A 26,933-nucleotide genomic window follows, 5' to 3' on the forward strand; every position below is an offset into this window, starting at 1 on the left:
ATCCATGGAAGAACCGGTTTTGTGATTCTATGTGTTGAAGTTGTGGTTCCAAGTCAAAGAGGTCGTCTTTGCTGTTAGTTTGGTGCTAACTTCTTTGCTTGATAGCTTGAAGTTAGCTGGTGAAAAGGGCAGAGCACTCGCGTCGTCTGCCGTTTGGTTCCTTGGTTGCAATGGCTGTTTCCTAACAGGCCATTGATCAGAACCAGAACTGTTTTGCAAGTTCTGGACTTGAGAGCCGTTCACCTCAACCAGGTCAGCCTGGGTTGAGGAGATGAAGAGCAGAGAGAGCGCAGCAGCTCACCTCTCACACGTCAGGAGAGATGAGCAGATGAGAAGAAAGAGAAGGAACAAAGGACATTCCTCTGGTTTTGTTCTGTGTGATTTTCACACCTCTGGGTGAAATGTTACTGTAGCCAATGAGGACTGAGATGAGTCCTGTGGTCAAGGAGAGCATACCTCCAGGATTCTGGGAGACAGTTCACTGTGTCTGCCACCAGAAATGGCAGGTCCCTACACAATACTATGACTTTTTTCATGACATTTTTTCGACATACAATACTATGACTTTTTATGGTGAAATCTTTCGACATACAATACTATAACCTTTTTTCGACATACAATACTATAACTTTTTTCATTAAATCTTTCGACATATGACTTTTTTTCATGAAATTATTCGACATACAATACTATGACTTTTTTTCAACATACAATACTATGACTTTTTTTCGACATACAATACTATGACTTTTTTTCGACATACTATACTATGACTTTTTGTGGTGACATTTTTCGACATACTGTACTATGACTTTTTTTCGACATACAATATTGACTTTTTTTCATGAAATTTATGGACATACTATACTATGACTTTTTTTCGACATACTATACTATGACTTTTTATGGTGACAGTTTTCGACATACTGTACTATGACTTTTTTTGACATACAATACTATGACCTTTTTTTTTGACATACAATACTATGATTTTTTCATGAAATCTTTCGACATACAATACTATGACTTTATGGTAAAATCTTTCGACATACAATACTATAACCTTTTTTCGACATACAATACTATGACTTTTTTTGGTGAAATTCTTCGACATAAAATACTATAATGTTTTTTCGAGATACAATACTATGACTTTTTTCATGAAATCTTTCGACATACAATACTATGACTTTATGGTGAAATCTTTCGACATACAATACTATGACTTTTTTTCCTGAAATTATTCGACATAAAATACTATGACTTTTTTTCAACATACAATACTATGACTATTTTCGACATACTATACTATGACTTTTTATGGTGAAATATTTCGACATACAAAACTATGACTTTTTTTCACGAAATTTTTCGACATACTATACTATGACTTTTTATGGTGAAAGTTTTCGACATACAATACTATGACTATTTTCGACATACTATACTATGACTTTTTTTCATGACTTTTTTTCGACATACAATACTATGACTTTTTATGGTGAAATATTTCGACATACAAAACTGACTTTTTTTCACGAAATTTTTCGACATACTATACTATGACTTTTTATGGTGAAAGTTTTCGACATACAATACTATGATTTTTTTTCGACATACAATACTATGACTTTTTTTCGACATACTATACTATGACTTTTTTTTTACATACAATACTATGACTTTTTTTCATGACATTTTTCGACATACTATACTATGATTTCAATTCGACATACAATACTATGACTTTTTTTCAACATACTATACAATGACTTTTTTTCATGACTTTTTTTCGACATACAATACTATGAATTTTTTTCGACATACAATACTATGACTTTTTTTCGTGAAATTATTCGACATACAATACTATGACTTTTTTTCAACATACAATACTATGACTTTTTTTCGAAATACAATACTATGACTTTTTTCCTGAAATTATTCGACATACAATACTGACTTTTATTTCAACATACAATACTATGACTTTTTTCGACATACAATACTATGAATTTTTTTCGACATACAATACTATGACTTTTTTCATGAAATTCTTCGACATACTAAACTATGACTTTTTTTCATGATATTTTTTGACATACAATACTATGACTTTTTTTTCATGACTTTTGTTCGACATACAATACTATGACTTTTTTTCCTGAAATTATTCGACATAAAATACTGACTTTTGTTCGACATACAATACTATGACTTTTTATGGTGAAATATTTCGACATACAAAACTATGACTTTTTTCACGAAATTTTTCGACATATACAATACTATGACTATTTTTCATGAAATTTTTCGACATACAATACTATGAATTTTTTTCGACATTCAATACTATGACTTTTTTCATGAAATTCTTCGACATACTAAACTATGACTTTTTTTCATGATATTTTTTGACATACAATACTATGACTTTTTTTTCATGAAATTTTTTCGACATACAATACAATGACTTTTTTTCATGAAATCTTTCGACATACAATACTATGACTTTTTTTCATGACTTTTGTTCGACATACAATACTATGACTTTTTTGGTGAAATTCTTCGACATAAAATACTATAACCTTTTTTCGAGATACAATACTATGACTTTTTCATGAAATCTTTCGACATACAATACTATAACCTTTTTTCGACATACTATACTATGACTTTTTTTCATGAAATTATTCGACATACTATACTATGACTTATTTTCGACATACAATACCATAACTTTTTTTCGACATACATTATGACTTTTTTTCCTGAAATTATTCAACATACAATACTATGACTTTTTTTCGACATACAATACTATGACTTTTTTTCCTGAAATTATTCAACATACAATACTATGACTTTTTTCGACATACAATACTATGACTTTTTTTCCTGAAATTATTCGACATAAAATACTGACTTTTTTTCAACATACAATACTATGACTATTTTCGACATACTATACTATGACTTTTTTTCATGATATATTTTGACATACTATACTATGACTTTTTTTCATGACTTTTTTTCGACATACAATACTATGACTTTTTATGGTGAAATATTTCGACATACAAAACTATGACTTTTTTCACGAAATTTTTCGACATACAATACAATGACTTTTTTTCATGAAATCTTTCGACATATACAATACTATGACTATTTTTCATGAAATTTTTCGACATACAATACTATGACTTATGTTGAAATTTTTCGACATACAATGCTATGACTTTTTTCATGAAATTTTTCGACATACAATGCTATGACTTTTTTTCATGAAATTTTTTCAACATACTATACTATGACTTTTTTTGGTGAAATCTTTCGACATACAATACTATGACTTTTTTTCAGGAAATTTTTCGAAATACTATACTATGACTGTTAATGGTGAAATTCTTCGACATACTATACTATGACTTTTTTTCATGATATTTTTCAAAATACTATACTATGACTGTTAATGGTGAAATTCTTCGACATACTATACTATGACTTTTTTCATGAAATTTTTTCGACATTCAATACTATGACTTTTTTGGTGAAATTCTTCCGACATAAAATACTATAACCTTTTTTCGAGATACAATACTATGACTTTTTATGGTGAAATATTTCGACATACAAAACTGACTTTTTTTCACGAAATTTTTCGACATACTATACTATGACTTTTTATGGTGAAAGTTTTCGACATACAATACTATGACTTTTTTTCGACATACAATACTATGATTTTTTTTCGACATACATATGTATGACTTTTTTTGGTGAAATTCTTCGACATACTATACCATGACTTTTTTCGACATACAATACTATGACTTTTTTCATGAAATTTTTCGACATACAATACTATGACTTTTTTTCGACATACTATACTATGACTTTTTTTCAACATACAATACTATGACTTTTTTTCGACATACAATACTATGACTTTTTTCGACATACAATACTATGACTTTTTTTCCTGAAATTATTCGACATAAAATACTATGACTTTTTTTCAACATACAATACTATGACTATTTTCGACATACTATACTATGACTTTTTTTCATGACTTTTTTTCGACATACAATACTATGACTTTTTATGGTGAAAGTTTTCGACATACAATACTATGATTTTTTTTCGACATACAATACTATGACTTTTTTTCGACATACTATACTATGACTTTTTTTCAACATACAATACTATGATTTTTTATGGTGAATTCTTTCGACATAAATTACTATGACTTTTTCCATGACATTTTTCGACATACAATGCTATGACTTTTTTTCATGAAATCTTTCGATATACAATACTATGACTTTTTAAGGTGAAATATTTCGACATACAAAACTGACTTTTTCACGAAATTTTTCGACATACAATACTATGACTTTTTTTGGTGAAATTCTTCGACATACAATACTATAACTTTTTTTCATGAAATTATTCGACATACAATATTATGACGTTTTTATAATGACATTTTTCGACATACAATACTATGACTTTTTTTCGACAGAATACTATGACTTTTTTTCGACATACTATACTAACTTTTTTTCATGAAATTATTCGACATACTATACTATGACTTTTTTTCGACATACAATACTATGACTTTTTTTCGACATATTATACTTTGACTTTTTTTCAACATACTATACATACAATACTATGACTTTTTCGATATACAATACTATGAAATACCAGAAATGCCAGAAATGCTGAAGGCTCTGGGTGGGGAGGGGCTGTCTTGGATGACACGTCTCTTCAACACCGCGTGGAAGTCGGTGACAGTGCCTAAGGAGTGGCAGACCGGGGTGGTGGTTCCCCTTTTCAAAAAGGGGGACCAGAGAGTGTGTGCCAATTACAGGGGTATCACACTGCTCAGCCTCCCTGGTAAAGTCTACTCCAAGGTGCTGGAAAGGAGGGTTCGGCCGATAGTCGAACCTCAGATCGAAGAGGAACAATGTGGATTCCGTCCTGGCCGTGGAACAACGGACCAGCTTTTCACTCTCGCAAGGATCCTGGAGGGGGCCTGGGAGTATGCCCATCCAGTCTACATGTGTTTTGTGGACTTGGAGAAGGCATATGACCGGGTCCCCCGGGAGATACTGTGGGGGGTGCTGCGGGAGTATGGGGTGAGGGGGGCACTTCTCAGGGCCATCCAATCCCTGTACGCCCAAAGCGAGAGCTGTGTTCGGATCCTCGGCAATAAGTCGGACTCGTTTCCGGTGGGGGTTGGCCTCCGCCAGGGCTGCGCTTTGTCACCAATCCTGTTCGTGATATTCATGGACAGGATATCGAGGCGTAGTCAGGTGGAGGAGGGTTTGCAGATCGGTGTGCTGAGGATCTCATCGCTGCTTTTTGCAGATGATGTGGTCCTGTTGGCATCATCGGTCTGCGACCTCCAGCACTCACTGGATCGGTTCGCAGCCGAGTGTGACGCAGTCGGGATGAGAATCAGCACCTCTAAATCTGAGGCCATGGTTCTCAGCAGGAAACCGGTGGTTTGCCTACTCCGGGTAGGGAATGAGTCCTTACCCCAAGTGAAGGAGTTTAAGTATCTCGGGGTCTTGTTCGCGAGTGAGGGGACGATGGAACGTGAGATTGGTCGGAGAATCGGAGCAGCAGGGGCGGTATTGCATTCGTTTTACCGCACCGTTGTGACGAAAAGAGAGCTGAGCCGGAAGGCAAAGCTCTCGATCTACCGTTCAATCTTCGTTCCTACTCTCACCTATGGTCATGAGGGTTGGGTCATGACCGAAAGAACGAGGTCGCGGGTGCAAGCGGCCGAAATGGGTTTCCTCAGGAGGGTGGCTGGCGTCTCCCTTAGAGATAGGGTAAGAAGCTCAGTCATCCGTGAGGGACTCGGAGTAGAGTCCTTGCTCCTTTGCGTCGAAAGGAGCCAGTTGAGGTGGTTCGGGCATCTAGCACGGATGCCTCCTGGGCGCCTCCCTTGGGAGGTGTTCCAGGCACGACCAGCTGGGAGGAGACCACGGGGAAGACCCAGGACTAGATGGAGAGATTATATCTCTACTCTGGCCTGGGAACGCCTCGGGATCCCCCAGTCAGAGCTGGTTAATGTGGCCCGGGAAAGGGAAGTTTGGGGTCCCCTGCTGGAGCTGTTGCCCCCGCGACCCGATCCCGGATAAGCGGTTGAAGATGGATGGAATACTATGACTTTTTTTGGACATACTATACTATGACTTTTTTGGACATACAATACTATAACTTTTTTTCAACATACTATACTATGACTTTTTTTCATGAAATTTTTTCGACATAAAATACTATGACTTTTTTTCGACATACAATACTAACTTTTTTTCATGAAATTATTCGACATACTATACTATGACTTTTTTTCGACATACAATACTATGACTTTTTTTCGACATACAAGACTATGACTTTTTTTCGACATACAATACTATGACTTTTTTTCGACATACTAGTATGACTTTTTTTCGACATACAATACTATGACTTTTTTTCGACATACAATACTATGACTTTTTTTCGACATACAATACTATGACTTTTTTTCGACATACTAGTATGACTTTTTTTCGACATACAATACTATGACTTTTTTTCGACATACAAGACTATGACTTTTTTTCGACATACTAGTATGACTTTTTTTCGACATACAAGACTATGACTTTTTTTCGACATACTAGTATGACTTTTTTTCGACATACAATACTATGACTTTTTTTCGACATACTATACTGTCATTTTTTTTCATGAAATTATTCGACATACTATACTAGGACTTTTTTTCGACGTACAATACTATGACTTTTTTTCGACATACAATACTATAACTTTTTTCGACATACTATACAATGACTTTTTCATGAAACTATTCGACATACTATACTATGACTTTTTTTCGACATACTATACTATGACTTTTTTTCATGAAATTATTCGACATACTATACTATGACTTTTTTTCGACGTACAATACTATGACTTTTTTTCGACATACAATACTTTGACTTTTTATGGTGAAATTCTTCAACATACTATACTATTGTAAGGGATTTACAAATGGAACAGGTTTGGTTATTAGCTAATTTAATAAATAATATTCATAGAATTATTATTATTAATAAGAGTTATTAATCAACATTAATAATGAACGGGGCACCACCCTGGAATCAGGGACCAATAACCAAAACGTTAATCCAGTCTCAAAAAGGGAAATATTCCCTCCAAAGGCCAGTATTTTAACACTACTTTACACTTAGGAGGTGAATAGCAAAGGGTGAATCCGAGCACTAACTCTCATAACCAGTTGTTATTACAATATGAATGCACAATAAACACAGACAACTGCTAGTTAAAATAAGAACATTTATTTAAATACAGTAATCTCAATCAATAACAAACACTCTTAACAACATTAATCTAAATCAATATTTATCACAGCAGTAATTACTAATTAACAATACTTAATAAACAAATGGATATCCTACAATGCAGCTCTAAGCCCTAAACTAGAATTAAACAAAACACAAAGGCAAAAGAAAAGGTGTGTGCGGGAGAGAGAGGGAGATGTGTGTGTGTAAGAGAGAGATATGTGTGTGTGAATGCAAATGTGTGGTGTGGGAGGAGCAAAGGACACCCTAAGTGGACGTCACCACGCAAGTGGTCACGTCACGCGAGGGAGGGGTTGCTCGAACGTTACAGATCACGCCCAGACGGATGTGAAAGTCCCGCGTGATCAGTAAGGTGGGAACGTGAGGAGGCGTATCTACGTGTGTGCGTGTGTGGGAGGAGCAAGGGAAACCCCGAGGCGGCGTCACCGTCACGAGGGAGGAGTTACGGAAATCAACGACCTCGCGCGAACGGAACTGTTAAGTCCCGCGTGGTCGATGAAAGAGAAAGAAAGAAAGTGTGTAGGAGTGGGGGGTTGCTCTGGTGACGAAGGCGCCACGGAAATCAACGACCTCGCACGAACGGAACAATTAAGTCCCGCGTGGTCGAAGAGAGAGAAAGAAAGAAAGAAACCGAGACGCTCTGGTGCAGCACAAAGAGATTTTCAAGGAAAACCCACGGCGGGGCGCACACAGCAGTCAACAATAACACAGTATAACACAGTAAAATACAGTAAAATACACAGCAAAATACAATAACAAGCCAAGCAAAGCAAAGCAAAGCAAAGCAACAAGCAAAGTACACAAGCAAAACAAGCGGACTCGGCGGTCCGTACGTTTACTATAAAGCACAATAATTATGAACTATTGTGATACACTTTCACTAATCTCTGCCCAGATACAAGCCTCTTACTTGAATCGCTTCTTCGGAGCGATAGTGGTGCAGATCGTCGTTAATTGGTCCGGCGGCGTCGCGCTGGCTCGGACAATAACGGGCCGTTATGATGCTCGTCAGCGGGGGAAGAACGGCAGGGCTGGCTCTCCGTGTGGCAGCGGATGGAAGCAGCTGATGTGAAGACGGCGGGGCGGTCGTCTCTTCCTTGGTGAAGGACGCGGATCCGGGTCTTCCTTCTATAGGTATGGTGGTCTGGACGTCTGATGAACTCGACAATGTCTTTACTCGTCCGGCGAGGTCAGTTACTGTGGCTCGATCTTAAAGGGAACGCTGCAGCGTTGGTTACCTCCTGGAGCAAACGTTGTTCGCGTTGGAAAGGGACGAGTTCCTCAGGTAGCGTGCTTTTATCCCTTGAGATAGTGGGCGTTTCCCCGGAAAAGACCCCACGTTTCCTGTTAGCCTCATCCAATGGGGCTGCTCCCGTTTGGACTCAACTGAGATCTCGCGTGAAGACGCGAGATTTCATGAGATGGCGGTTTAGTCTTTGTTCTATTACCAGGCTTTAAATCACCCATGTAGGCCGGTATCTTAGGCTTACTCCTAGGCTCTGCTCTAGGCCGCTCTTTGTCTCGTGAGGTCCCTACACTATGACTTTATTTTCATGATATTTTTTGACGTACTATACTATGATTTCCTCTCCGGGAACCATCACCTTAACGTGGTGGAGAGGTTTGTGTGTCCCTATGACCCTGAGGGCTGTGTTGTCTGGAACCTGGTGCTCCTGCTAGGGTCTCCTATGGCAAAATGGTCTCAGGTGAGGGGCCGGACTAAGAATGGTTCATAAAACCCCAATGACGAATTGAGGAAGAGGAAGAGTTACCCGGCCCGGAGGAAGCCCATGGCCCACGTCTGGAGCCAGGCCCAGACGGAGGGCCCAGACGGAGGGCCCAGACGGAGGGCCCGTCAGCGCGCGCCTGGTGGCCGGGCTTGCCGAAGCGACATGGCACCCCCCTCCTCTCCATCCTGTGGGCTCACCACCTGCGGGAGGAACCGCTGGGGTCGGGTGGCAGTGAAGGCCAGGGACCTCGACGGACTGGACCCGGGCGGCAGAGGCTGGTTCTGGGGACATGGAACGTCACCTCTCTGTGGGGGAAGGAGCCGGAGCTTGTGCGGGATGTGGAGCGCTATCAGTTGGATCTGGTAGGGCTTACCTCTACGCACAGCCTCGGTTCTGGAACCGTACTCCTGGATAGGGGTTGGACTCTATTCTTCTCTGGAGTTGCCCATGGGGTGAGGCGCCGGGCGGGTGTGGGGATACTCACACATCCCCGGCTGAGTGCCGCTACGTTGGAGCTTACCCCGGTGGACGAGAGGGTCGCCTCCCTACGCCTTCGGGTTATGGGGGGGATCGACATCCCCGGTGGTGGTTCCCCTGTTTAAAAAGGGGGACCAGAGAGTGTTTGCCAACTACAGGCGTATCACACTACTCAGCCTCCCTGGTAAAGTCTACTCCAAGGTGCTGGAAAGGAGGGTTCAGCCGATAGTCAAACCTCGGATCGAAGAGGAACAATGCGGATTCCGTCCTGGCCGTGGAACAACGGACCAGCTCTTCACTCTCGCAGGGATCCTGGAGGGGGCCTGGGAGTACGCCCATCCAGTTTACATGTGTTTTGTGGACTTGGAGAAGGCGTATGACCGGGTCCCCGGGGAGATACTGTGGGGGGTGCTGCAGGAGTATGGGGTGAGGGGGCACTTCTCAGGGCCATCCAATCCCTGTACGCCCAAAGCGAGAGCTGTGTTCAGGTCCTCGGCAGTAAGTCAGACTTGTTTCCGGTGGGGGTTGGCCTCCGCCAGATCGGTGTGCTGAGGATCTCATTGCTGCTTCTTGCAGATGATGTGGTCCTGTTGGCATCATCGGTCTGTGACCTCCAGCACTCACTGGATCGGTTCACAGCCGAGTGGCCGGGATGAGGCCGGGATGAGGATCAGTACCTCTAAATCTGAGGCCGTGGTTCTCAGCAGGAAACCGGTGGATTGCCTACTCCGGGTAGGGAATGAGTCCTTACCCCAAGTGAAGGAGTTCAAGTACCTAGAGGTCTTGTTCGTGAGTGAGGGGACGATGGAGCGTGAGATTGGCCGGAGAATCGGAGCAGCGGGGGGGGCGGTATTGCATTCGCTTTACCGCACCGTTGTAACGAAAAGAGAGCTGAGCCGGCAAAGCTCTCGATCTACCGGTCAGTCTTCTTTCCTCCTCTCACCTCTGGTCATGAGGGCTGGGTCAGGACCCAAAGAACTAGATCGCGGGTACAAGCGGTTGAAATGTGTTTCCTCAGGCGGGTGGCTGGCGTCTCCCTTAGAGATAGGTGGAGAAGCTCAGTCATCCGTGAGGGACTCAGAGTAGAGCCACTGCTCCTTTGCGTTGAAAGGAGCCAGCTGAGGTGGTTCGGGCATCTTGTAAGGATGCCCCCTGGACGCCTCCCTAGGGAGGTGTTCCAGGCACGACCAACTGGGAGGAGACCACGGGGAAGACCCAGGACTAGGTGGAGAGATTATATCTCGACATAATATACTACGACTTTTTTTTAATGAAATTATTTTTTGGGGGGACAGAGACAGGTGATCAGAGAGGGGAGAGGACAGGAGATGGGGAGACAGTCAGCTGGACTCTGGTCCTGTCGGAGGACTCTTTGAGTTTATAAGATGGACCGTTGTGTTCTTGGTTTTAAGATTATAAAACTCATCTTTACATCCAGGAACAATACAACAGTGTCCCCTCGGTAGAGACAGTGAAAGACGGAGACTGAGAAGACACAGTCGTTTCTGTGTAACTCGGCCGAGCCGACCAACCTGGTGACATCACAGGTTAGAGTGCTGCAACGTGGAGGCGCTCTGGCCACAAAAGATGAAACGGATCTTTTGTCTCCTAAATGTTGACGTCCGTCCTGATTGTTTAATAATCGTTCATTAGAATAGAAATCTATTCAGTAAAGCAGATAAACTCTGTTGAACGTTTCAGTTCCACTTTAAAGACGTTCAACGTAAACAAGACGTGTGCTGACTCGGCAAAGACGACTTCAGAAAAGTTGATGTACAGCAGAATAAATATTAGAAACTAATACAGAATGTCTGATAGACTTTTTTTCAGATTTTCTGACTTTTTTGTAAATTTTTCAGACATTTGTTTGACTATTTTGAGATTTTGAGATTTTTTTTTTACATTTTCCGAATTTTTCTTGTTTGTTTTTACTTTTCTGACTTTTTGGTGGCATTTCTAAGAATTTATTTTTTTTTGCTTTTTTTTTTATTTTCTGACTTTGTGGACATTTTTGGGACTTTTTTCAGAATTCTTCCTTTTTTTTTACATTTTCTGACTTTCTTTTTTTCCGTCTTTTTTCAGATTTTTTTTTCCAGATTTTTCGAAACATTTTCTTTTTTTTCATTTCTGACTTTTTTTGGACGTTTTTCTAAACTGTTTTTAATTTTTTTTCTTTTTCCGACTTTTTCTTTTTCTTTTTTTTGACATTTTCAGACTTTTTTCTGAATTTTTTTGACATTTTTTGGAGTTTTTCTAAACTGTTTTCTGGACTATACTCTGACCTTTTTTGGACATTTTTCTAACTTTCTTCAGAAATCTTTTTTGACATTTTCCGACTTTCTTTTTGTTTTTTTGACTTTTTTCTAAACTGCTTTTAATTATTATTATTTTTTTTAAATTTTCTGACTTTTGTTCAAACATTATCCAACCAGTTAATTAATGTTGTAATACTAATAATCTAATAATAATAATAATCTAATACTGTTGATCTGATACTGTGTGTTCCATTATATCATTAGATTTCAGACTGTCGTCACTTTAAATAGGATTTTATTTTAGACACAAACGTTGGAATCAAACAAGGAAAAAACAACAATAATAAAAACTGTTTTACACTGAAAGTCAACAGGAAGTAAATAAAAGAAAAACAGGCACCAAAAATCTATTAAATCTGTTAAATCTGTTAAATCAGTTTTTGGTCGTTTTAAAACGTTTCACATCAAAATTTCCAGAAAAACAAAACAGGAAGTTAAAATCGGTTCAACATGCTGAAAACACCAAAACACCTGGAGGACAGACGGTCACGTTCACTAACAGGACTCATTATCAGGTCCAGGACCAGGTCCAGGACCAGGACTAGGACCAGGTCCAGGTCCAGGTCTCAGGACTAGGACTAGGACCAGGTCCAGGACCAGGTCCAGGACCAGGACTAGGTCCAGGACCAACCATTAGCTGCTCACTAATGTTTTGACTCTCCAGGTTTTGTCCAGATGCTAACATGCTAATCAGAGCCAGGCTAGCTGTTTCCAGTCTTTATGCTAAGCTAAGCTAATCAGTGTGAACAGAGAAGATTTATCTTAACTGCTCCTTTAATGTTTTACTGTTTACAGTCTGATCGATCGGATCAATATCCCTCCGATCACCTGATCAGATTGTAGCCAATCAGGACGGAAGCTTGTCAAAATAAAGTTACGTATTTCCTGTTGATATGAAGCGGGATCATTTTAAACCAATGGGATGTGAGTTAGTCAGAGAGAGGCAGTCTGATTGGACAGGCAGGGGGCGGGGCTTAGTGTCAGGACCTGCTCTGATTAGACAGGCAGGGGGCGGGGCTTAGTGTCAGGACCTGCTCTGATTGGACAGGCAGGGGGCGGGGCTTAGTGTCAGGACCTGCTCTGATTGGACATGCAGGGGGCGGGGCTTAGTGTCAGGACCTGCTCTGATTGGACATGCAGGGGGCGGGGCTTAGTGTCAGGACCTGCTCTGATTGGACATGCAGGGGGCGGGGCTTAGTGTCAGGACCTGCTCTGATTGGTCAAGTTGACATAATAAAGTGAGCAGATAAACAGCAGCCAATCAGAGGAGGAGGTGAAGGAGGAGAGGATGATGGGAAGGCGTCTACAGGTTGCGTCTGACAAACCAGATTTCGTTCCTGCGGTGGGGGACGCCGGGGTTCTCGAACGTGGCGACCATGTAGCCGTCTCTGTGCAGGTCGTCGGTGACGCCCAGAATCTCCCACAGCAGCCCGATCTGACGAGTCACCGTCTCCTCCGTGGTCGTCCCGAAGAACGTCCTGACGGCCAATCAGAGAGCAGAACATCATCAATATTCAACGCTGCATTCAGGGACAGTCTGTGTGAATATCAATGCTGCATTCAGGGACAGTCAGGATTTCTGCGGGTTAAACTCTGATCGATATGAAGCACCACGTTAATGAGGATGTTCTGACCTGGCGACGACTCTGATTGGCTCTCTGTAGGCGATGGTGATGTCGGGGTCGGAGGGTCGGGGGGGGTTGGTCTGAAACTCTGCGGGCAGGAAGTACCCCGTCTGGACGCCATTCTCAAACGTGTTTCCGTCCTCCATCATGTGGACGTGACTGACCACCGGCACCGTCATCCCCAGATATGTGCCTATAGACGATCAATACATCACTTCATCAATACTGATCTGCCTATAGACGATCAATACATACATCACTTCATCAATACTGATCTGCCTATAGACGATCAATACATACAATCACTTCATCAATACTGATCTGCCTATAGACGATCAATACATACCATCACTTCATCAATACTGATCTGCCTATAGACGATCAATACATACCATCACTTCATCAATACTGATCTGCCTATAGACGATCAATACATACCATCACTTCATCAATACTGATCTGCCTATAGACGATCAATACATACAATCACTTCATCAATACTGATCTGCCTATAGACGATCAATACATACATCACTTCATCAATACTGATCTGCCTATAGACGATCAATACATACCATCACTTCATCAATACTGATCTGCCTATAGACGATCAATACATACCATCACTTCATCAATACTGATCTGCCTATAGACGATCAATACATACAATCACTTCATCAATACTGATCTGCCTATAGACGATCAATACATACAATCACTTCATCAATACTGATCTGCCTATAGACAATCAATACATACAATCACTTCATCAATACTGATCTGCCTATAGACGATCAATACATACAATCACTTCATCAATACTGATCTGCCTATAGACGATCAATACATACATCACTTCATCAATACTGATCTGCCTATAGACGATCAATACATACCATCACTTCATCAATACTGATCTGCCTATAGACGATCAATACATACCATCACTTCATCAATACTGATCTGCCTATAGACGATCAATACATACAATCACTTCATCAATACTGATCTGCCTATAGACGATCAATACATACCATCACTTCATCAATACTGATCTGCCTATAGACGATCAATACATACAATCACTTCATCAATACTGATCTGCCTATAGACGATCAATACATACCATCACTTCATCAATACTGATCTGCCTATAGACGATCAATACATACCATCACTTCATCAATACTGATCTGCCTATAGACGATCAATACATACATCACTTCATCAATACTGATCTGCCTATAGACGATCAATACATACCATCACTTCATCAATACTGATCTGCCTATAGACAATCAATACATACAATCACTTCATCAATACTGATCTGCCTATAGACGATCAATACATACAATCACTTCATCAATACTGATCTGCCTATAGACGATCAATACATACAATCACTTCATCAATACTGATCTGCCTATAGACAATCAATACATACCATCACTTCATCAATACTGATCTGCCTATAGACGATCAATACATACCATCACTTCATCAATACTGATCTGCCTATAGACGATCAATACATACATCACTTCATCAATACTGATCTGCCTATAGACGATCAATACATACCATCACTTCATCAATACTGATCTGCCTATAGACGATCAATACATACATCACTTCATCAATACTGATCTGCCTATAGACGATCAATACATACCATCACCTCATCAATACTAATCACATCAATTTCAGTCAAGTCAGGTGGGAGGGGTCAGATGGGAGTGGGAGAAGTCAGATGGGAGTGGAGGGGTCAGGTGGGAGTGGGAGGAGTCAGATGGGAGTGGTGGGGTCAGGTGGGAGTGGGAGGAGTCAGATGGGAGTGGGAGAAAGATGGGAGTGGGAGGGGTCAGGTGGGAGTGGGAGGAGTCAGATGGGAGTGGGAGAAGTCAGATGGGAGTGGTGGGGTCAGGTGGGAGTGGTGGGGTCAGATGGGAGTGGGAGGGGTCAGGTGGGAGTGGGAGGAGTCAGATGGGAGTGGGAGAAGTCAGATGGGAGTGGGAGAAGTCAGATGGGAGTGGGAGGGGTCAGGTGGGAGTGGGAGGAGTCAGATGGGAGTGGGAGAAGTCAGATGGGAGTGGGAGGGGTCAGATGGGAGTGGGAGGAGTCAGATGGGAGTGGTGGGGTCAGGTGGGAGTGGGAGGAGTCAGATGGGAGTGGGAGAAGTCAGATGGGAGTGGGAGGAGTCAGGTGGGAGTGGGAGGAGTCAGATGGGAGTGGGAGAAGTCAGATGGGAGTGGGAGGGGTCAGATGGGAGTGGGAGGGGTCAGGTGGGAGTGGGAGGGGTCAGATGGGAGTGGGAGGGGTCAGATGGGAGTGGGAGGGGTCAGATGGGAGTGGGAGAAGTCAGATGGGAGTGGGAGAAGTCAGATGGGAGTGGGAGGGGTCAGGTGGGAGTGGGAGGAGTCAGATGGGAGTGGGAGGAGTCAGATGGGAGTGGGAGAAGTCAGATGGGAGTGGGAGGGGTCAGATGGGAGTGGGAGGGGTCAGGTGGGAGTGGGAGGAGTCAGATGGGAGTGGGAGAAGTCAGATGGGAGTGGGAGGGGTCAGATGGGAGTGGGAGAAGTCAGATGGGAGTGGGAGGGGTCAGGTGGGAGTGGGAGGAGTCAGATGGGAGTGGTGGGGTCAGGTGGGAGTGGGAGGAGTCAGATGGGAGTGGGAGAAGTCAGATGGGAGTGGGAGGGGTCAGGTGGGAGTGGGAGGAGTCAGATGGGAGTGGGAGAAGTCAGATGGGAGTGGGAGAGGTCAGATGGGAGTGGGAGGGGTCAGGTGGGAGTGGGAGGGGTCAGATGGGAGTGGGAGGGGTCAGATGGGAGTGGGAGAAGTCAGATGGGAGTGGGAGAGGTCAGATGGGAGTGGGAGGGGTCAGGTGGGAGTGGGAGGAGTCAGATGGGAGTGGGAGAAGTCAGATGGGAGTGGGAGGGGTCAGATGGGAGTGGGAGGGGTCAGATGGGAGTGGGAGGGGTCAGATGGGAGTGGGAGAAGTCAGATGGGAGTGGGAGGGGTCAGGTGGGAGTGGGAGGAGTCAGATGGGAGTGGGAGGAGTCAGATGGGAGTGGGAGAAGTCAGATGGGAGTGGGAGGGGTCAGATGGGAGTGGGAGGGGTCAGATGGGAGTGGGAGGGGTCAGATGGGAGTGGGAGAGGTCAGATGGGAGTGGGAGAAGTCAGATGGGAGTGGGAGAAGTCAGATGGGAGTGGGAGAAGTCAGATGGGAGTGGGAGGGGTCAGATGGGAGTGGGAGGAGTCAGATGGGAGTGGGAGAAGTCAGATGGGAGTGGGAGGGGTCAGATGGGAGTGGGAGAAGTCAGATGGGATTGGGAGGGGTCAGATGGGAGTGGGAGAAGTCAGATGGGAGTGGGAGGGGTCAGATGGGAGTGGGAGAAGTCAGATGGGAGTGGGAGAAGTCAGATGGGAGTGGGAGGAGTCAGACCTGCAGAGTTTTCTCTACAGATGAAGCGCATCAGTTTCATGAAGCCCTTGGAGATACTCTGTTCATACAGATCTTCTCCGCTGGTCACGGAGGCCCAGTGACCCGCCGGGTAGACCCGCTCCTCATACAGAACCTCCCCCATCTGGATGGGGAGAGAGGGGAGATGGGGAGAGAGTGGGAGTCAGACATAGATACAGCACCTCCCCTATCTGTGGGGGAGTTAGGACCAGGTTAACATCAGTTACCATGGTGATGTAGACCAGGTTAACATCAGTTACCATGGTGATGTAGACCAGGTTAACATCAGTTACCATGGTGATGTACACCAGGTTAACCCGTCTGGTGTGTTGTGGTCTTTACCTTCTCGTGGCGGGACACTGGATCGAAGGGTATGGACTCCCTCTGCTGGTTGTTGCGGGTCATTTCCTGTATAGGTCCAGTCATCTCTGGAACACACAAACACGAAGTTCAGGTAAAACATGAAGGTAACACTCAGTTGACACATCAGAGGTCTGTAGTACGAAGCCAGTCCAACATCTCCAGGGTATCTTCATCATCTCCAGGGTATCTTCTGGTTATCTGGCTTCACTAACTCTAACAACAGAGATCTCACTAAGCGGTCCTATGAAGCTGCTTATCAACTCAGTAAACCAACCCAGAGTCTAGTCTACCAGACAGCAGACAGACACAGTTATCAAAGGAAGAGTGAACTATATCAGACAGATATGAAGAAGTTAAACTCTTAATCAGACTAACGGTAACAGTTGAAGCTGCCAGATGCAGGAAGAACAGCTGGTGAAAGAAAAAACTCCAGATGTGTGAATGATTCAATAAACAAACTTATTAATTTAACGGAACACTCAAAAGTCAGATAAAGTCGTCTAGATATAAATAGCTTTTAAACGCACAACGGATGACACCTCATCATGCCAGTAATATTAATACGGCGTGTTTGACTATTTGAACCTTCTTTCAGCTGCGTTCCGTCTCCGGCGGTGTATAAATATAAAAACATAATTCAAAGCGGTAAACACCCCCAGCATAGATCCAGCTGTCCTTCCTGCATCTGTCAGTTTAAACTGAGTTGTGTTTAGTTTGATTATGACGGTAACGTCTTCATATGTGTGTGATATTATCATACGATCACCTTACTGAGCTCTGATTGGTCAGTAGGAGGTGCTTTTATACCAGTTGATCTCTTATCTGGAACAGAACCTGCTCCGGAGCAGGTGAGCTGTTCAGCATCAGTTACCATGGTGATCTACCCCGGTAAGAAGTGATCCACCTTTGTAAGACGAAAAACCCTGAAGGGTTAACCCTGAAGTTACCTCGCTAACACCACATCCCGCTTCGTAGTCCAGACCTCTGGTCCTCATTAATAACAAACACCTAGAGGTACTGGCCCCGCCCCCTCACCTAGAAGTACTGGCCCCGCCCCCTCACCTAGAGGTACTGGCCCCGCCCCCTCATCTAGAGGTACTGGCCCCGTCCCCTCATCTAGAGGTACTGGCCCCGCCCCCTCACCTAGAAGTACTGGCCCCGCCCCCTCACCTAGAGGTACTGGCCCCGCCCCCTCACCTAGAAGTACTGGCCCCGCCCCCTCACCTAGAAGTACTGGCCCCGCCCCCTCACCTAGAGGTACTGGCCCCGCCCCCTCACCTAGAAGTACTGGCCCCGCCCCCTCACCTAGAGGTACTGGCCCCGCCCCCTCACCTAGAAGTACTGGCCCCGCCCCCTCACCTAGAAGTACTGGCCCCGCCCCCTCACCTAGAGGTACTGGCCCCGCCCCCTCATCTAGAGGTACTGGCCCCGTCCCCTCATCTAGAGGTACTGGCCCCGTCCCCTCATCTAGAGGTACTGGCCCCGCCCCCTCACCTAGAAGTACTGGCCCCGCCCCCTCACCTAGAGGTACTGGCCCCGCCCCCTCACCTAGAAGTACTGGCCCCGTCCCCTCACCTAGAAGTACTGGCCCCGTCCCCTCACCTAGAGGTACTGGCCCCGCCCCCTCACCTAGAGGTACTGGCCCCGTCCCCTCATCTAGAGGTACTGGCCCCGTCCCCTCACCTAGAGGTACTGGCCCCGCCCCCTCATCTAGAGGTACTGGCCCCGCCCCCTCACCTGGAGGTACTGACACATGGTGGCTACTGGCCCCGCCCCCTCACCTGGAGGTACTGACACATGGTGGGTACTGGCCCCGCCCCCTCACCTGGAGGTACTGACACATGGTGGGTACTGGCCCCGCCCCCTCACCTGGAGGTACTGACACATGGTGGGTACTGGCCCCGCCCCCTCACCTGGAGGTACTGACACATGGTGGGTACTGGCCCCGCCCCCTCACCTGGAGGTACTGACACATGGTGGGTACTGGCCCCGCCCCCTCACCTGGAGGTACTGACACATGGTGGGTACTGGCGACCGCCTGCCAGTGTGTCAGCAGTCGATCTCTGTCCTCTTCATCCATTGGTTCTGGGTTGTCAGTGATGTCATCATCCAGCTGCTCGTCGTCCAATCCATCGAGGTCTTCCAGAGAGATCAGAGCCATCACTGGTGGATGAGGAGACGACCTTTGACCTGAAGAGACGACGCCCAATGAGAGGAGGGATTCTTTATTGTTCCTGTAACAGAGAAAATATCCATAAACACACCTGTTGACAGGAAAACACCTGTTGTTTCCACGTTATGACAGATGGGATATATATATATATATATATATATATATATATATATATATGAGCAGGTAGAGAACAGAGTACCTGAGCAGGTAGTAATCAGAGTACCTGAGCAGGTATTGAACAGAGTACCTGAGCAGGTAGTAATCAGAGTACCTGAGCAGGTATTGAACAGAGTACCTGAGCAGGTAGTAATCAGAGTACCTGAGCAGGTAGTGAACAGAGTACCTGAGCAGGTAGTGGACAGAGTACCTGAGCAGGTAGTAATCAGAGTACCTGAGCAGGTAGTGAACAGAGTACCTGAGCAGGTAGTGAACAGAGTACCTGAGCAGGTAGTGGACAGAGTACCTGAGCAGGTAGTGATCAGAGTACCTGAGCAGGTAGTGAACAGAGTACCTGAGCAGGTAGTGGACAGAGTACCTGAGCAGGTAGTGATCAGCGTACCTGAGCAGGTAGTGAACAGAGTACCTGAGCAGGTAGTAATCAGAGTACCTGAGCAGGTAGTGAACAGAGTACCTGAGCAGGTAGTAATCAGAGTACCTGAGCAGGTAGTGAACAGAGTACCTGAGCAGGTAGTAATCAGCGTACCTGAGCAGGTAGAGAACAGAGTACCTGAGCAGGTAGTAATCAGATACAGATACAGATACAGATACAGATACAGATACAGAGAGCTTTATTTATCCCCGAAGGGCAATTCAGTTTCTGCAGTCCACCGAGACATATACACACATTCATACTGCACAATCATCATTGACAGAGGGAACACAGTAGGTGGCATATGGGTAGGTGCAGAACAATAAAAGTACAAGATTAAAAATTAAAAATCTTCGCAATAAAAACAATGAATACAAGAATAAAAACGAGACGAGATAAAAGAATAACGGAATAAATAAGTGCCAAGTATTTGCACATTGCAAATTGTATTCCAAGAATGTACCTAATGCAAACACAGACAACCGTTATGTGGTTAGTGCAAAATAATTGTACATTCAAAGTAAATAAAACATTTTTTGTTGTCGTTCATTCATGATAGTTACTCTGCGTTCAGCAGTGTAATGGCAGAAGGAATGAATGACTTGGAGTAGCGGTTTGTCTTTCTGTGAGGCGGCAGATAGCGCCGTCCTGAAGGCAGTAGTGTGAACTCACTAGACAGGATTTGGTTGTGATTAATAATGTTTTTGGCCTTCTGGAGGACACGTTTCTCCCAGAGAGAGTTTAAGTTGCTCTGCTGGGCTCCGATGATTTTGGAGCAGACTTTCACAATGTTATTTAGGCAATTCCTGTCCTTCATAGACAAACCGTTAAACCAGCAAATAAATGAAAAGGTTAAAAGGCTCTCAATATATGACAAGTAGACAGTGCACAGGATAGATCTACTCACACCAAAGGAGTTGATTTTCCGCAGCAAATGAATTCTCTGTTGGCTTCGTTTAACAATGGACTCAGTGTTTACATCGAACTTGAGATGAGTACCTGAGCAGGTAGTAATCAGAGTACCTGAGCAGGTAGTAATCAGAGTACCTGAGCAGGTAGTGAACAGAGTACCTGAGCAGGTAGTGAACAGAGTACCTGAGCAGGTAGTGGACAGAGTACCTGAGCAGGTAGTGATCAGCGTACCTGAGCAGGTAGTGATCAGCATACCTGAGCAGGTAGAGAACAGAGTACCTGAGCAGGTAGTAATCAGAGTACCTGAGCAGGTAGTAATCAGAGTACCTGAGCAGGTAGTGAACAGAGTACCTGAGCAGGTAGTGGACAGAGTACCTGAGCAGGTAGTGATCAGCGTACCTGAGCAGGTAGTGATCAGCGTACCTGAGCAGGTAGTGAACAGACTACCTGAGCAGGTAGTGATCAGAGTACCCGAGCAGGTAGTGATCAGAGTACCTGAGCAGGCAGGTAGTGATCAGAGTACCTGAGCAGGTAGTGATCAGAGTACCTGAGCAGGTAGTAATCAGAGTACCTGAGCAGGTAGTGATCAGAGTACCTGAGCAGGTAGTGATCAGAGTACCTGAGCAGGCAGGTAGTGATCAGAGTACCTGAGGAACCAGCAGAACCAGAGGAACCAGAGGTACCAGCAGAACCAGAGGAACCAACAGAACCAGAGGAACCGGCGGAACCAGAGGAACCAGCAGAACCAGCAGAACCAGAGGAACCAGCAGAACCAGAGGAACCAGCAGAACCAGAGGAACCAGCAGAACCAGAGGAACCAGCGGAACCAGAGGAACCAGAGGAACCAGCAGAATCAGAGGAACCAGCATAACCAGAGGAACCAGAGGAACCAGCAGAACCAGAGGAACCAGCAGAACCAGAGGAACCAGAGGAACCAGCAGAACCAGAGGAACCAGAGGAACCAGCAGAACCAGAGGAACCAGCGGAACCAGAGGAACCAGAGGAACCAGCAGAACCAGAGGAACCAGCAGAACCAGAGGAACCAGAGGAACCAGCAGAACCAGCAGAACCAGAGGAACCAGCAGAACCAGCAGAACCAGAGGAACCAGCAGAACCAGAGGAACCAGCAGAACCAGAGGAACCAGAGGAACCAGCAGAACCAGAGGAACCAGCAGAACCAGAGGAACCAGCAGAACCAGAGGAACCAGAGGAACCAGCACAACCAGAGGAACCAGCAGAACCAGCAGAACCAGAGGAACCAGCAGAACCAGCAGAACCAGAGGAACCAGCAGAACCAGCAGAACCAGAGGAACCAGAGGAACCAGCAGAACCAGAGGAACCAGCAGAACCAGCAGAACCAGAGGAACCAGAGGAACCAGAGGAACCAGAGGAACCAGCAGAACCAGCAGAACCAGAGGAACCAGCAGAACCAGAGGAACCAGAGGAACCAGAGGAACCAGCAGAACCAGCAGAACCAGAGGAACCAGCAGAACCAGAGGAACCAGAGGAACCAGCAGAACCAGCAGAACCAGAGGAACCAGCAGAACCAGCAGAACCAGAGGAACCAGAGGAACCAGCAGAACCAGCAGAACCAGAGGAACCAGAGGAACCAGCAGAACCAGCAGAACCAGCAGAACCAGAGGAACCAGCAGAACCAGCAGAACCAGAGGAACCAGAGGAACCAGCAGAACCAGCAGAACCAGAGGAACCAGAGGAACCAGAGGAACCAGAGGAACCAGCAGAACCAGAGGAACCAGAGGAACCAGCAGAACCAGCAGAACCAGAGGAACCAGAGGAACCAGCAGAACCAGAGGAACCAGAGGAACCAGCAGAACCAGCAGAACCAGAGGAACCAGAGGAACCAGAGGAACCAGAGGAACCAGCAGAACCAGAGGAACCAGAGGAACCAGCAGAACCAGCAGAACCAGAGGAACCAGCAGAACCAGCAGAACCAGAGGAACCAGCAGAACCAGCAGAACCAGAGGAACCAGAGGAACCAGCAGAACCAGAGGAACCAGCAGAACCAGCAGAACCAGAGGAACCAGAGGAACCAGAGGAACCAGAGGAACCAGCAGAACCAGCAGAACCAGAGGAACCAGCAGAACCAGAGGAACCAGAGGAACCAGAGGAACCAGCAGAACCAGCAGAACCAGAGGAACCAGCAGAACCAGAGGAACCAGAGGAACCAGCAGAACCAGCAGAACCAGAGGAACCAGCAGAACCAGCAGAACCAGAGGAACCAGAGGAACCAGCAGAACCAGCAGAACCAGAGGAACCAGAGGAACCAGCAGAACCAGCAGAACCAGCAGAACCAGAGGAACCAGCAGAACCAGCAGAACCAGAGGAACCAGCAGAACCAGCAGAACCAGAGGAACCAGAGGAACCAGAGGAACCAGAGGAACCAGCAGAACCAGAGGAACCAGAGGAACCAGCAGAACCAGCAGAACCAGAGGAACCAGAGGAACCAGCAGAACCAGAGGAACCAGAGGAACCAGCAGAACCAGCAGAACCAGAGGAACCAGAGGAACCAGAGGAACCAGAGGAACCAGCAGAACCAGAGGAACCAGAGGAACCAGCAGAACCAGCAGAACCAGAGGAACCAGCAGAACCAGCAGAACCAGAGGAACCAGAGGAACCAGAGGAACCAGCAGAACCAGCAGAACCAGAGGAACCAGCAGAACCAGAGGAACCAGAGGAACCAGAGGAACCAGAGGAACCAGCAGAACCAGCAGAACCAGAGGAACCAGAGGAACCAGAGGAACCAGAGGAACCAGCAGAACCAGAGGAACCAGCAGAACCAGAGGAACCAGAGGAACCAGAGGAACCAGCAGAACCAGCAGAACCAGAGGAACCAGCAGAACCAGAGGAACCAGAGGAACCAGCAGAACCAGCAGAACCAGAGGAACCAGCAGAACCAGCAGAACCAGAGGAACCAGAGGAACCAGCAGAACCAGCAGAACCAGAGGAACCAGAGGAACCAGCAGAACCAGCAGAACCAGAGGAACCAGAGGAACCAGCAGAACCAGCAGAACCAGAGGAACCAGAGGAACCAGAGGAACCAGAGGAACCAGCAGAACCAGAGGAACCAGAGGAACCAGCAGAACCAGCAGAACCAGAGGAACCAGAGGAACCAGCAGAACCAGAGGAACCAGAGGAACCAGCAGAACCAGCAGAACCAGAGGAACCAGAGGAACCAGAGGAACCAGAGGAACCAGCAGAACCAGAGGAACCAGAGGAACCAGCAGAACCAGCAGAACCAGAGGAACCAGCAGAACCAGCAGAACCAGAGGAACCAGAGGAACCAGCAGAACCAGCAGAACCAGAGGAACCAGAGGAACCAGAGGAACCAGCAGAACCAGAGGAACCAGAGGAACCAGCAGAACCAGCAGAACCAGAGGAACCAGAGGAACCAGCAGAACCAGAGGAACCAGAGGAACCAGCAGAACCAGCAGAACCAGAGGAACCAGAGGAACCAGAGGAACCAGCAGAACCAGAGGAACCAGAGGAACCAGCAGAACCAGCAGAACCAGAGGAACCAGCAGAACCAGCAGAACCAGAGGAACCAGAGGAACCAGAGGAACCAGCAGAACCAGCAGAACCAGAGGAACCAGCAGAACCAGAGGAACCAGAGGAACCAGAGGAACCAGCAGAACCAGAGGAACCAGAGGAACCAGCAGAACCAGCAGAACCAGAGGAACCAGAGGAACCAGAGGAACGTGTGAAAAGGCTTTAAACCGGTTCAGTTCTGGTTCCGGAGCTCCGGGAGGGAAACTAGGTCAACAGAGAATCCGGATCAAACCCGCGACCTCGGGCCGCGGACCCGGTTCAGACCGGCTCGGTTCAGACGGAGCTACCAGCTGGACCAACAGGACCACAGAGGACCCGGTCCAGAGCCGACCGGGACCAGAACCGGACCGGGTCTAGTCAGCCCGGTTAGCCGGGTTCTGGTCCGGGCCCCAGCAGGTCTATGGTACCTGGTTGTGGTCGTACCTGTCCACCAGGTGAGTCCTCAGCAGCTGAAGCTCTTCAACAACAACAACAGGCTCTTCTTCTTCTTCTTCTTCTCCGCTTCCGGTACACCACGGCCCGGAAACTTCAAAATAAAAGCCTGTATTTCCTGCTCCATCTTTACAATACAAATTCAGTTATGAAGATTTTTGTTTTTTATTCTTATATCCGGAGGACACATAACTTTATTATTCAACACTAATATTATTTATTATTATTAATATTATTTCCTCCTCTAACTGTTCTAATCTTAACGCTAAGATAATAATAATAATTAAAACATTTAATGCTTCATATAAAACTACTTATTTATTGAATTTACAGCTGATGAACTGTATTATTATGATTATGATTATTATTATTAATATTATTATAATTATAATCATAATTAGAATAATAATTATTATTATTATCATTACTATTATTACTATTATTATCATTATTACTATTATTATTATTATCATTATTACTATTATTATTATTATAATCATTACTATTATTATTATTATTATTACTATTATTAACATTGTTATTATAATAATTATTATCATAATTATTATTATTATTAATATTATCATTACTATTATTATTATTATCATCATTACTATTATTATTATTATCATTATTACTACTATTACTATTATTATTATTATTAGCATTATTACTACTATTATTATAATTATTATTATTATAATTATTATTGTTATTATTATCTTTACTATTATTATTATTGTTATTATTATTATTATTATCGTCATCAATATTATTATCATTATTATGATTATAATTATTATTATTATTATTATTATCATCATCATCATTATTATCATTATTATTATTATTTTTATTCTCTATGTGAGCAGAATGACATTAAAGTTTTTAATTCAATCTCTTCAATGACAACTTGGTTCTTATATCTCATATTACATATGTTATATACAGACATAGGCAAAATCGTTGGTAACCTTCCGTTAAAGAAAGAAAAACCCACAATGGTCACTGAAATAACTTGAAACTGACAAAAGTAATAATAAATAAAAATTCACTGAAAATTAACTAATGAAAATCAGATATTGTTTTTGAATTATGGTTCAACAGAATCATTTAAAAAAACAAACTAATGAAACTGGCCTATACAAAAGTGATGGTAACATTAACTTAATATTTTGTTGCACAACCTTTTGAGGCAATCACTGCAATCAAGTGATTTCTGTAACTCTCAATGAGACTTCTGCACCTGTCGACAGGTATGTTGGCCCACTCCTCGTGAGCAAACTGCTCCAGCTGTCTCAGGTTTGAAGGGTGCCTTCTCCAGACTGCATGTTTCAGCTCCTTCCACAGATGTTCAATAGGATTTAGATCAGGGCTCATAGAAGGCCACTTCAGAATAGTCCAATGTTTAGTTCTTAGCCATTCTTGGGTGTTTTTAGCTGTGTTTTGGGTCATTATCCTGTTTGAGGACCCATGACCTGCAACTGAGACCAAGCTTTCTGACACTGGGCAGCACATTTGGCTCCAGAATGCCTTGATAGTCTTGAGATTTCATTGCACCCTGCACAGATTCAAGACACCCTGTGCCAGATGCAACAAAGCAGCCCCATAACATAACCGAGCCTCCTCCATGTTTCACATTAGGTACAGTGTTCTTTTCTTTGGATGCTTCATCTCTTCGTCTGTGAACATAGAGCTGATGTGACTTGCCAAAAAGCTCCAGTTTTGTCTCATCTGTCCAAAGGACATTCTCCCAGAAGCTTTGTGGCTTGTCAATATGCATTTTGGAAAATTCCAGTCTCGCTTTTTTATGATTTGGTGTCCTCCTGGGTCGTCTTCCATTAAGTCCACTTTGGCTCAAACAGTGACGGATGGTG

The 26,933-nt window shown here is 44.5% G+C and overlaps 1 protein-coding gene across 3 annotated transcripts; it reads right to left on the reverse strand.

Annotated features, from left to right (window-relative positions):
* Positions 1-12,149: 12,149 nt before the first annotated feature.
* soul4 (heme-binding protein soul4) lies at positions 12,150-25,156 on the reverse strand. Of its 3 annotated transcripts, XR_012593378.1 has the most exons (7): positions 25,048-25,156; positions 19,385-19,617; positions 17,363-17,448; positions 17,003-17,144; positions 13,566-13,749; positions 13,139-13,409; positions 12,150-12,918 (listed from the first exon to the last, which is right to left on the reverse strand). XR_012593378.1 is itself a non-coding variant. In XM_074630961.1 (6 exons), exons 2-6 carry the CDS (start codon positions 19,542-19,544, stop codon positions 13,235-13,237), a joined length of 747 nt encoding a protein of 248 aa, XP_074487062.1. In that variant the 5' UTR covers positions 19,545-19,617; positions 25,048-25,156; the 3' UTR covers positions 12,150-13,234. The 3 variants fall into 3 exon arrangements, 2 of the variants coding, with proteins under 2 accessions (XP_074487062.1, XP_074487063.1); XM_074630961.1 differs by having other exon boundaries at positions 12,150-13,409; XM_074630962.1 differs by having other exon boundaries at positions 12,150-13,409; positions 25,032-25,054.
* Positions 25,157-26,933: the final 1,777 nt, after the last annotated feature.

Source organism: Sebastes fasciatus, chromosome 3 (assembly GCF_043250625.1).
Source record: "Sebastes fasciatus isolate fSebFas1 chromosome 3, fSebFas1.pri, whole genome shotgun sequence".
NCBI lineage: Eukaryota > Metazoa > Chordata > Actinopteri > Perciformes > Sebastidae > Sebastes > Sebastes fasciatus.